This window comes from Felis catus, chromosome D2 (assembly GCF_018350175.1).
Source record: "Felis catus isolate Fca126 chromosome D2, F.catus_Fca126_mat1.0, whole genome shotgun sequence".
NCBI lineage: Eukaryota > Metazoa > Chordata > Mammalia > Carnivora > Felidae > Felis > Felis catus.
The window spans coordinates 70,514,967-70,527,682 of record NC_058378.1 but is presented as its reverse complement, the minus strand read 5'-3'; the positions used below and the strand labels follow the sequence as shown (position 1 = coordinate 70,527,682).

At 50.6% G+C, this 12,716-nt stretch overlaps 1 protein-coding gene across 11 annotated transcripts in view; it reads left to right on the top strand.

Moving 5' to 3' along the window:
* NRAP (nebulin related anchoring protein) overlaps positions 1-12,716 on the top strand; it is a 70,983-nt gene that overhangs the window by 38,150 nt on the left and 20,117 nt on the right. For all 11 annotated transcript variants that reach the window (XM_023240955.2, XM_011287568.3, XM_011287567.3 and 8 more), the window contains 8 exons: positions 1,125-1,436; positions 2,528-2,632; positions 5,450-5,548; positions 7,159-7,263; positions 7,998-8,105; positions 8,649-8,762; positions 10,697-10,894; positions 12,589-12,693. In XM_023240955.2, coding sequence (XP_023096723.2) covers positions 1,125-1,436; positions 2,528-2,632; positions 5,450-5,548; positions 7,159-7,263; positions 7,998-8,105; positions 8,649-8,762; positions 10,697-10,894; positions 12,589-12,693 — 1,146 coding nt within the window. The remainder of the gene's footprint in view (positions 1-1,124; positions 1,437-2,527; positions 2,633-5,449; positions 5,549-7,158; positions 7,264-7,997; positions 8,106-8,648; positions 8,763-10,696; positions 10,895-12,588; positions 12,694-12,716) is intronic.

Here is a 12,716-nt window from a genome sequence, read left to right as displayed (position 1 = left end):
GTGACAGATAAACTGAGGCTCAGAGACATTCCAGGACTATCTAAGGATGTCGTGGGCTGCCAGTGACCGAGAGCGTAGGCCCTGGTGTCAGATGGACCTTGGATACGATCCTAGCTCCATCCCCTAGTAAGCATTGTGATTCTGGGAAGGTGGTTTGACCTTCCAAAATCTCAGTTAACTCGTTGGTAAATCGGCAGTTGCAAAATGTTTACGAGGAACAAACATGAAACAAACTGATGTGTATTGAGCGTTCATAGTCCACTGTTGTCTGTCGGGAGTCTGATGTGAGATCAGAAGCCGAGGCCAGAGCGGAAGACAAAGTCTGCTAATGTCATCAAGACAGTCTTGCTTCCAGAAGAAATGCATGCACATAAATATACTCCCCTATATAAATATACGTAGATATCAGCTGAGCTAAACAGTGACTTGGTGATGTCATTCTGGCATAAGGTCCTTATCTTGTTCCTGGTGAGAGTTCATGAACCAGCACTGGTCTACAGATGCACTTTGAGGGGCTTGGGTTTGTACCAGGCCTGGCTCACAGTGAGTGTTCAATAAATGGTGGAAGGTATTAATACTGTTGTTGGCTCAGGTGAGAGGAGAGCCCAGGTCTCCTGATAATATTATCCTGTTACAGTTTTTAAGGCAGTTCTGTATCTGTTTTTTTCCTTTTGATCCTCATTACTGTCGGTCTTTTTCCAAGTGAATATGAGCCCCTTTCCCAAACAGCAGCTGTGTCTGGGCTATTCTGTGTCATTTGCATTCCACGAGTACTTTTTGTTTATAACGTTTTCACTATTCCCAGAAAGGAAACAACGGGCCACTTAAAAATAAATCCAGAAAAAGTGAGGTTGAGGAATACAGACAAGAGATGGAATGTCACCAGGAACTTGGGAATAGACTGTTGCATAGCTGAGCATTCAGTTTAGCTCTGAGCTTCCTGGCAGCTGAGGTGAAGAGGGAAATAATGAGTAATCTTTTATTTCACTGTTCAATGATAGGAAGATTCTAATTCTAGTAAGATTCTGTTGTTTGGCTTTGTTTGGACTTTCATACCCTCAGTTTGAAAGTTAACAATGCCTTTAGGAGATGCTAACATGCCCCTCTCTCTCCTTCCTGTTTAGGTGAAGTACAAGGAAGATTATGAGAGGTCCAGAGGGAAGCTGATTGGGGCGAAGGATGCCCAGGGGGATTCACAAATGAGTCACTCGCTGCAAATGTCCAAGCTGCAGAGCGACCTGGAGTACAAGAAGGGGTTCGAGGACACCAGGGCCCAGTGCCACGTCTCCCTGGACATGGTCCACCTCGTGCACGCCCGCAAGGCTCAGCATCTAGCCACAGACATAGGCTACAAGACAGCATCTCATCACTTTACCGCTTTGCCCACAGACATGAGGGTGGAATGGGCCAAGAAGGCGTACGGGTTACAGAGCGACGTAAGCCCCGTGTGCACGCGTGCGTGTGCTAGCGTTACCACGATGGTTTTCCCCAGCACCCCCCCACCGACCGCCCCCGAGATGGTAGTGTATCCCCTGACATACCTGCTTCTGGATCCCAGGGCGGACACAGCTCAGCTTTCCTAGTGGTTTAGCCTTTATTTGAGCTCCGCCCGCTTCAGATACTATACCACCACCCAGCGACTTTTTTCCTCCGGGGCATTTGCTCTACGTCTGTTTTCCCTCTTTCGTTTTTCTGCGGGGGGTGGGGGGGAGACCGAGGCCTGTTCGGGGAGAGGTCTCCCACCCTCCTTCCAACCCTGGCAGTGCCCTTTGCGGGAAGATGGCACACGCTAACCTGAGCGCTCCCTCCCCTTTCTCCTGGGTGCCCCACCTGGCTCCCCTCCTCCTTCGGGTGACTCTTGTGCGCTGAGAAGGCAGGTCAGCTGCCCGCACGCGGGCCGGGTGGTGGGGAGGGCGGTGCAGACCACCCTTCCTGGCAGAGCGGTTTCCGGGGATACAGGTGATGCGCGAGTTTTAGAGAAGCGTCCATTTAAATGGCTTTCCATTAAAACGACTCCTTCCACGCACGGCGAGCAAAGAAATGAGACGTGCCCCCTGCCCCGCACCGAGGCGCATAGGAAGGAATCGGCACCGTGGGAGGCCTGGGCTGTCTTGTGAAATTCCCTCAAATAGCTCCCCACCCGGGTTCTGTTGTGAGTTCTCATTTTCTTCTCCCCTGCTTGTCATTTCCAACAAGGAAACGGGGAAAGCAGACAATGAGGACACTCCTCTTCCCGAGGTAGACACGCGTCCCTAATGAGGGACAAGGTTGATCCGACCCCTCCCGCTGCACCCCCCGGGCACCCGTGGGTGGGGCCTGACGCCACCGGCAGCGGGAGGCTCCAATTAGAGGGGAAATTAATTGACATTCTGGAGCCCTGCCTGTGACTGTGCAGAAATGGATAAGACAAAAGTGGCATCTAATTTGACTCAGCCAGCACCAAGGCGACATCTGGGAGCCGTTAACAGCCCTTTAAATGTCTGCGCGCCAACAATGGCCTGCCTTTTTCTTCTTTCTCCTTTATCAGAACCAATACAGGGCAGATGTGAAGTGGATGAAAGGCACGGGCTGGGTCGCCACCGGGTCATTAAATGTGGAGCAGGCGAAGAAGGCAGGAGAACTCATTAGCGAGGTGAGATTTCCTGACAGCGTGCAACAGGGCCGGCTGCACTAGGCGTGTGGCATTGCTGTATAAAATTAAAATAATTTCCACTCAAAAGGCGAAGAAAAAGGCAAAGCTACATGAAAGGCCCGGAAGCCCAGACTAGGGCTGGTAATTAGAGGGAAACTACATACCAAACACACACCAGTAGGGGCCCGTAGAGCCCCGGCAAAAACAAAGTGGGTGACAAATGATATTATGAATAATAATGACAATCAAAAAGAGCTCAATTGCTACCCACCAGCTTACCTTTTTAATGAAGCAACAAGGGAGAGATGATGAAAAGATAACATTTATTGCACCCAGAAAGCTCTTTCGGGACTTGATGCCCGTTTTCTCTCTCTCTCTCTCTCTCTCTCTCTCTCTCTCTCTCTCTCTCTTCCCGCCACAGTGTAAACAGTTTTTGAATATTCACGTGGTGTGGAGCACGTGACCCGGGTCTCTCCTGTTGAGGGGTCTCACTTCTACTTAAATCTCACGCCGGTCCACCTGCAGCCACCCCAGCTGGACCCTAAGGCGTTACAGCGTGCTAAAAAGATCCGTCTGCTCACATTTTGGGGAGAGTTTCATTAAACAGGTCTTTTAAAGATTTGATCAGGGTTTCTCCATCTCAGAACTGTTGGCATTCCGAAAGCTCTCTGTTGTGGGGGTTGTCCTGGGTCATGTGGGGTGTCTGGCTGCACCCCTGGCCTCCACCCACTAGATGCCAGTAGCACCCTCTGGCCAGGTATGACGACCCACAGTGTCTCCAGATGCTGCCGGAAGGCGGAGAGCCACTGGATTAGACACACCAGGGAGTTGTCATTGCCTCGTGCTCACACGGAGGCTGCCCATCCTCGAACAACCCAAATCCCACCTCTGTTCATGTCTGTTTGGGGAGGAACTTGCTCAGAAGGCAAGTGAGGATTTTTCTAGTTGCCTCCAGAGTAACCTGGTCTTTCTGGATTTTCCTGGGTGGGGAGGGGATCATCACGGCTGCAGCCACAGAGGATAGTAGCCTTTGTAATGAGCCTCCTGGGACTTTGTTTTGAGAACACTTTCTTACTGAATGTGTAGGTAGAACAGAAAGACACCTAAGTTGGTTTTCCAAACACACCTGCCCAGCGTTGATGTCTTTCCCATGGGAGAATATTCTGGTTAGCCTGACATGTCACAGAGCTGGTTCCAGAAGTGGGTTCGCTCTGATTGGCCTAATTCTTAGGAAATCTTAGTCAACGTTCAAGGCTCAGTGGACACTTCACGGCCCTAAGTAGTTCATTCTGACTGAGGAAAGACCTTCCTTTGCAAAGGATGATTTTGAGAAACTTGCCGCAGCAAACATCTAGGTTGGAGGACTCATGCTCCTAAGCTCTCATTGGGCCCGCTCATAAAAGGATGTGAAAAATAAATCATACACACAATTTAGACTTCAAGATGATTCTTTCATGCATCGAAGTCTGGCATCCAAGGGAGCTTTCTGGAACTGTTGATCCCACAGTGGGCTTAATTTTCCACCTCATTTTGCAGACTTACTCAACAAATTGGCTTATCTTCTATGCTGCAAGCCAGTCCTCAAACTTCAGTAAGGCAAGAAAATCTTTCGGCCGTTCTCCCTAATCACCTCACTTCTGTTTCCCACGCTTCCAGTGCAGTGTCAAATTGGCTGACCTCCTAATTTTCAGCCCGAATGCCACACACACTGCTGAGAAAACCACAGATGCATACACGCCTGTCTCTTCAAGCAGGAGTCGGCACACCTTTTCTTGTAAGGGACCAGATAGGGAGTGTCTTCAGCTTTGTGGGCCACACAGTTCCCGTTGCGGCTCCTCAGCCCTGCCACCTCTGTGTGAACACAACCATAGACAACCGTGTACGTGAACGAGCATGGCTGTGTTCTGATAAAACTTTATTTACAAAAGCAGGTGACCCAACAGAGATGGCTGGATACCAAACCCTGTCTTCCTTAATCAACCCAGGCTGCAAAAACTGACCCTGAGAAATGAGGAAGTGTTCATAAAATAGGTCTTTGATTTGAGGAACGATACACTTCATAAGTCCATTAAGAGTGCGACTGTCCTAGTCTCCTGGAAATGTATGTGGATTACAAAAACAAACAACCAACCAAACAAACAAACCCGGAATTAATTTAAGCATGACTTTTAGAATCAGAATTGGGTATTTAGGTCTTTGCCAGCATTGGAATTCTTTGTGATTCTGTGTTTGTTTGTTTCCAGTGTCTTTCAAAATGTAAGCTTCTTCCTTTCAACCATAGCAACCCTTCTTCTTGTTATTGTAACATTCTAAAGAATCCTTGCTCATGTTAACTGAACCAGGTTCTAAAGTGATTGAATAGTTGTGATCCCTGACTGTTAAATGCGAGGGTTTTGACTGTGATCATCTCTGCCAAGTCCTTTCGTGGAAGGAAAGCGGGAAGCTTCAATTGATGAATGTAACCACCTTCTTGCTTGGGAGACCCAAACTAAGAGATGTAAACAACGCAGCATTTGAAACCCACAAAAAGAACCCTTTCCTAGGCGTACATCCCCCGGTATTTTAGCGGTATAACCCAATTTCGCGATGTTTTCTTTGCACCAGCTAGAAATACTTTAATGTTAATTGACATGAGGTTATTCTTAAATTGAAACAAATATTAACCTGAAGGCACCTAGGATATAAAGATGGAGGAAAGCCGAATAATAATTATGTTCACAAATTCACTCTAATCTCAAGCAACCTATGATTTTCCCTTTCAAATGGCATGAAAGAGCGGCACAAAATTCACAGCTTTGATCTTTTTCTGCTCAACAGAAGAAGTACCGTCAGCCTCCAGATGCTTTGAAGTTTACCAGTATTAAAGACACTCCGGAGATGGTCCAGGCCAGAATTAGTTATACCCAAGCCGTGGATGTAAGTGATAATATATATACATTATGAACTCTAAGAGTGGGCTCTTCTTTCAACACTGTGATTGAAGCTGAGGGTTCCTTGCCTTGCTCTTTCTGTTGTTCTAAGGATGAAGGAACTCCTTGTCCTTTGCCAAGGAGCACCTTAGCGGGGGTGCTTCCTCATTAGGATGCAAATGGGGTGTTACCGCTCTTCTGATGCCAAGTGGGGCTCTGCCACCCCACTGCCCTCATGCTCTCCTGTCTTCCCATTTGCATATCTTCAAGATTTGTGTTGGGGGGGGGGCTTTTCCCCTCTCCTTTTTGTTTTAAGGTGTTGTTTCCAGAACTGGAACTTTGGGAGTGAAAATTCTTGGCAACTGGAAGACTCAGCCCCCGCTAGGGCTCCTTGGGACCCGAGGGCAGGAATTCTTGCTCTCTGAATTCCCCCAAAGACTTTGGAAATGATTTGGGTCTTGCGGGCACGAGACTAACGGTGACCTCACTTCCCGTCTTCCCTTTTTAACGTGAAACTGAGACCTGGCCTTTTGTCCTCACGGCATGGCGTTCGTTGGAGACCAAATCGAATGATGAGGTCCCATAAAAACTCACTTTAGGACATGGGTTAACCCCGTTTGGCTGATTCTGCTGAGAGAGGCCCGCAGATCTTTGTAAAGTGGGGCAGACACGCCTTATAAATATCTTCAAACCATTCGACTTGCTGTGAGGAAAATGTACAACCCTTGGTGAAGAGGAGTTTCAAAATTATCTCTCATGCTTCTCAATTGAATATTTCATTCTGATTGTGCCTTATTTAACAGGCATTTGGAAATATCCTGAGTGCCTATCAGAATAAGTTTTGGGATGATTTACAAACTTACGGGTTTAGGAATTTATAATTTCTTGACAAGCAGCCCATCAGAAACAAATTAAATTCTGAGAAACACAGATAGTCAAACAAGAACTTTTGTATGAAGAAAAACAACCCGGGCTTCTTCCTTACCCTAACCAACTCTAGGGGGCAGTGCTGTGATACGTAGAAACTTTGGACACAGCTACTAAGATTTGGGATGGAAAAGCCCGGCTTAGAAACTTGCTCTGGTGGCCGATGCCAACTTCGTGTGTCATCACTATGAGGATGTCATAAGCCCAAATCAGAGTTCCGCATGAAAGACACCCCAGACCCACCCGGTAGACATTTATTAGCACAAGAATCCTCGAGACGGAGGAAGGGAGTGGGGATTGAAGTAGGTCCAGACGTCCCCTGTGGAAGAGCCCTCTTTCATGCTTCTGAATTTTAATGCCCTCCCACGCTTTATGGTTAATAACAAAATTATTACGTGTTAACTAGACCTCATTTTCCCATCTGACACCGTGTCAGGTTTATGCTACAAGTAGAGTGTTAACGCAGAGGCAGGTTTCAGCCTGTCGTGTTCTGAGCTGGGACGTAGGACTCGGGAGGGCACGAAGCCCGTGTCACCGTGCTGGCTGCGGGATCCAGGTGGAGGCAGGGCACCCAAGATCCTGTCTCTATGGGGAGGTGGCAGCTGTCCCTTGTCTCCCGGAGTGTAACTTGGCTGATGGCTGTGTGGAAGAACCTCCTGGGTTTAATGCAAAACCTCTCTTCCTCCACAGAGGTTATATAAGGAACAAGGAGAAAACATAAAGCACCATTACACTCAGACAGCCGACCTCCCTGAAGTCCTCCTGGCCAAGCTGAATGCCATGAATATCAGTGAGGTGAGGCTGGTGGATGGGGCACTGGCTTTCATTCCGGGGGATCCGGGGACCTGGGCAGTGCCCGGCAGCCTGTGCTCAGAAGCATCCCGTACTCAGAAGGGCCTGGAGCTTACTTGAATGCTCTGCCGTCACCATCTTGAAATTTGTAATATTTGTGACCAAGGGGCCCCATGCTTTCATTTGTGCTGCTGAGCTCTGCGGGCTAGGTAGGCCATCCTACAGAGGAGTCAAGCTCATTTGCAAGAATGAGACTAGGAAAACCGCCTTACTACAAAAGGCGTTGGTACTGAGGGGGTGAAATGCCGGAGCGTCAGAATATAGGTGAGGGCAGCCAATGGCTATGGCGAGGAGAGACCCTTCCCTCCCGTGACCTTGATCAGCAACCCCCGCCCCCTTTCCTGTTCTTCGACAGAGACAGTTGTGTTCTCCTTATCTTACGTCAAGAGCTGTGCACGCTCAGCCTTATGCCTCCTTCTTCCACTCGGCTTGCTGCTCAGAGAAATCTGGGTCTGTCTGACTCTAAAGAGTCGCCCCCAAAAGAATCTCCCTCCCGTGGATGGGCGTGAGGCAGGCTCCAACTCTTTCTCGGTTTTTGCTAAGACGCAGTGATTTCTAACTCCACCCGGGCGCCGGGGGAGAAAACCCATAACAAAGCCGATGCCCATCTTGGTAATGAGCATCTCAGAACCACCAGATCACACGAAGGTCTTTATTTGTCCGCATGTTCCCAACAGACACGTTACAAGGAATCCTGGAGCAAACTTCGAGACGGCGGATATAAATTGAGACTGGATGCCATTCCATTTCAGGCAGCAAAGGCTTCCGGCGAAATCATAAGTGACGTGAGCATCCACCTCCATTACCGTGTCAACGTTTAATCCTAACCGATTTTTACTCCTTTTGCCCCCAACCCCTGCCTTCTTTTGCCTGTGGATACTGTCCTCTGCTTTCCCAACTGACTGTGTTAGGGCAATCTGGTAACGACCAGTGAGAGAGAACATACCATACAACAAAAAAAAATCCCCTAGCTGGGGTACAAAGCCAAATGCCGGACTGTAACTCTGGACCCCGGGCAGATGAAATGCACCCTCCACCAGGCGCTTTCCTAAAGCAAGTCCGCGTGCAGAGACTGTTAACAATGCACCCACCTTCTTCCAGCGCGGGCCGCCCAAGTGCTAACATGTCCTGCCAGTTCATATCCAGCCCTTTAGTCATTGGGAGTCTTGCATATGAAAGAATAGGCCTTTTGACGACTCCCACGCGTTTTCTTTTAACTCACCCAGTCACTGTCAAAAGAACAAAACATTTTCGCCCAATACCCACCTCTCCCATTCCGTGTCCCTTGTCCCCGAGCTGTTACTCTCTCCCGCTCTCTTTCCCTTTAGTACAAATACAAAGAGGCATTTGAGAAAATGAAAGGGCAGATGCTTGGCTCCCGGAGCTTGGAAGACGATATCAGCCTTGCACATTCAGTGTATGCGAACTCGCTGCAGAGCGAAGTAAGTAGGCGAAAAAATGCAGCGGGACTGGGGGGGCCCCCACCTAATGGTGCACGGCCAGCGTGTGTCGTTTGTCCTTCCGGTTGTGGCCGTTGGCTCTGTCCTAACTAGCTGTGCGCCTTTGTTGGGTCCCTTGGCTCCTCTGGGCTTGAGCTTCTTCCTGCGTCAAGTGACAGTTTGAGCCAGACGACCCCTGAGCTCCCTTGGGCCATTCTGTGATGTGATCAGTGGCCACGAAGGGGGGCCTGTGGGCTAGGTTTGGACGACAGAGCTGTTTTGTTTGGTCTGCAGAGTGAAGTAGTTGCAAACCTTTAAAAGTGGAACATTTTGCATAAAGGTCGTAGACTTCCAGCCAGAAGCTGGCCCTGGATTCCTCAAGGCCACAGTTGACGTTGACTACCGAGAGCTCCATTTAGAAGGGACCTATGCTCTCCTGGTCAGGCGGCCGCCTCCTTTTCCCTCACTGCCCGCCTCACTCACTGGTGCTATCGTCTGGGTGCCTGGAAACATCTGAGTTTGCAGCCCGTGGTTTCGACCCTCTGGATGCTGACACGAGTGTGTACACAGTGTCCCCTTGCACATATGCACGCTGGCAAACGGTGGGGCTAGACGCTGAACGTATATCCACTGTGTTACGAAGGACGAAGCACCTTTACACACCGGGTCTCCCTTAACCATTGGACGAACTCTCTTGAGGAACATTATCGTCTTATCCATCCCGGTTTACTGATAAGACCTAGACTCTGAGCGCCTCAGTCCCTTGTCTAAGATCAGCTAGAAAGTGAATATGGTGCCAACCCTCCATCTCAGGCTCTGTCCACAGCTTCACATGTTCTCCGCCTCAGTTTCCCCATTTCTAACATTCTTCCCCCACCAACCCCCACCCCTTTCTGGGCTGGAGTGCTGACCGAAGAATGTGGGGTTGCACATGAACTGTCCTGTCCTTTATGCTAGGGGTCAGGGGAGGGTGTTAGATGGGAGCAGGAGGTAAGGGAGGGGTGGCCGGGGCTCCGGGAAAGATGGTGGAGGTGGAAGTTACGCATCTGACTCCTGAGAAAGCCCAGAGTGAGCTTCGCAGACCTTCCGGCAGCTTCTCTGAGGACTGCCGGGGAGCTTGTGGTCTGTCCTCTCCTCCCTCGGCGTGCCTCTTGAGAATACCCATCCCTCAGAACTGGCTTTCCAAGCGTCTACCCACTGCTGTTGGCCCCCAGATTTCTTTTTTTTTAATTACATTTTTCAAGTTTATTTATTTATTTTGAGAGAGCGAGAAGAGGAGGAACAGAGAGAAAGGGGGAGAGAGAGAGAGAGAGAGAGAGAGAGAGAGAGTTCCAAGCAGGCTCTGCACAGTCAGCGGAGAGCCCAGCAAGGGGCTCGAACTCACGATCAGTGAGGTCATGACCCGAGCCGAAATCAAGAGTAAGATGCTCAACCCGCTCAGCACCCAGGCGCCCCTGACCCAGACTTCTTAGGATGTCGTCTGATGCTTTGAAGAAGCTCTTCATCGGCTAAGCCCGAGAAGGGAGTCCCCGGTGTCTAAAGTCTGAACCTGACAGGGGGAGGGGGAGAAACTCTGGCGGGCCCCGTGCCCTCACAGGTTAGCCACATACCTTCTTGCCTCTGGCAAATGGGAAGATCTAAAGACTCAGCAAGGGAATCACTGACGTGATGTGATGTAGGTCTCGTGCACTTCTATATTGCCCCAACTGGGGGAGCCGTGGGCCTTCATCATCTAAGTCAGTGACCTCCAGGAGCTGAGGGTGGTGAGTGTCATGAATCCTGCTAATTAAGCCAGTCCCTACAAGAAAGGAGCAGTGGTCCCGCCAGAACATCTCCGGGGCTCACCTGGGAGACTCTCACTGCACTCTCTGTCCCTGACGGTCCCTGTGCAAATGGTGGCTTTGAAATAGCGGCTGTTGATCTGTCTGCCCCTCTAGGTGAATTACAAGAAAGGCTTTGAACTCTCCAAGGCACACTTCCATCTGCCATTGGACATGGTGACCCTGGTGCATGCCAGGAAGGCTCAGAGCCTGGCCAGCGACCAGGACTACAGACACCCGCTCCCCCAGTACACTTCCTTGGCCGAAGACCTGAGGCTCAGCTGTGCCAAGAGAGCTCACAAGTTGCAGAGCGAGGTAAGGGGACCTGGCCTCTCTCTCAGGGCTCTGTCCTCTCAGATTGGACCAGGAGGCAGTGACTCCAAGCTCCCGTTGGTGCCGCGGGGGATTCCGGAGGTGCGAAATCCCAAACCGGGGTCTTCTTGGGAAACGCCGCCCCGTGCTCCTGCCCAGCACGGTTACACAGATCTAACGGCAACGGGAAACATCCACTGGTTCCAAACATGGCGTTTTCACACATGATCTCATTTGAACCGCAAAATAACCCCGTATCAGTAGTCTTTACCCCATTTTAGAAATGACAGGGAGGCTCGAAGAAGTTAAAGAGAGAGCTTGCCCGAGACCCCACAACTGTCAGTGAGAAAGGGGGGCTGACACGTGAACTTAGATGGCATCTGACCAGGATGCCCTCCGCTCACATGTTTTGCATGTTGAAGATTTGCTACCGGCACTGCCTTTGGCCTCAGGTCTGACCGGGGGGGCTCTTCGTGCTTCGTAAATTCCCAGGCTGCCCGTTTTCTGAGGGAGGCCATGCTCTGTTAGGAGAGGCTGGGGTCAGAGCGGACCCACTTCAGGCAGAGGCGAGTGTGTGGGGGACGGCAGGGCATCCGGGCCCCAGCAGTCCTTCCTGGGTCCCCGCGACGAGTGGTGGAGACCTTCACGGGCCTCCCACGTGCGTGTCAAGCTCGAGCTTGACACGAGCTTGACCTGTTTCCGGAAGCAGGTGGCCTGGGAGTATTGGGGAGCACCGAGGATTTCCTCACTCCCAAAGAGATCCCGGATGTCTCCCCTCCACAGGCGGCAGCGTCCTGTTTGGCATTCCCCCTGTTGCCTACCTTTCTAGGTTTCCGTGCTATGGGCTTTGCAAGTAACGGGCTGGGGTTGGAAAGCAAAACACCGCACAAAACCTGCATCCTGGTTCGACAGTGCCTGGAAGCAAAGGGACACTCAGATCTGGGTATCTGTCGTCTGTTCGGGTTTTCCGCCCGTGTACGGTGCTTGCCGGCTGCCAGAAACTGTCAGGAACCCCAGAGCAGCTGGAGGACCGTGGAGCTGCCACGCTCAGCTCAGGGCCTGTGTGTCACTTGAGCGGAGCCCTCGCCTGCCCTGCCTCTCGCTGTGACAGCACTTGGAAGGCAGCAACGGCCGGGGGCGGGCGAGGGGGGGCACCTGGGTGGCTGCAGGGGAGCGAATTTGGGGACCCTTTAAACTGTCAGCCCGGATCACTCAGGTACACACACTCGCCCCTACCCGCACAGACAGGCCTGTGCCAGATGATTCTGGATTCATTTATTAGTTCTTTCTTAACCCATGATTAATTAATGCCACCCTCTGCTGCTGGGTTTTGTTTTAGAAGGCCTATTAAACCGTCATTTCCACATTTGCCCCCAGACAACTGACTTTCCAAGCACAATCCACTCCAGCGTTTATGTCTTGATAGCCCCCATGAAGATAAAAACCTGCCTCACCTCCCTCCAAAGCTACGGAGACAGGTGACAGCAGAATCGTTTTTCTTTTGACCTACATTTTTGTTTCCCCCACAAACACTTACTGGGAGGCACCGTGTGTTTGCTGAGGATGCTCTGTCTGGAGACACTGGCTTGGCCGTGAGTTCTAATTACGACGTTATCCTCTCGTGGGTCCTCCGGCTTCTCTTGGCTTCCTTGTTCTGTGAGTTTGGCTTTTCTGACTCCTTGTGTTGTCTCTTCTAGAATTTGTACCGGTCAGACCTGAACTTCATGCGAGGCGTTCCCTGTGTCATTCCAGGCACGTTAGAGATCGAAGGGAGAAAGAAGGCATCTGAACTCATCAGTGAGGTGACCGGGGACCCTGGAGGGCT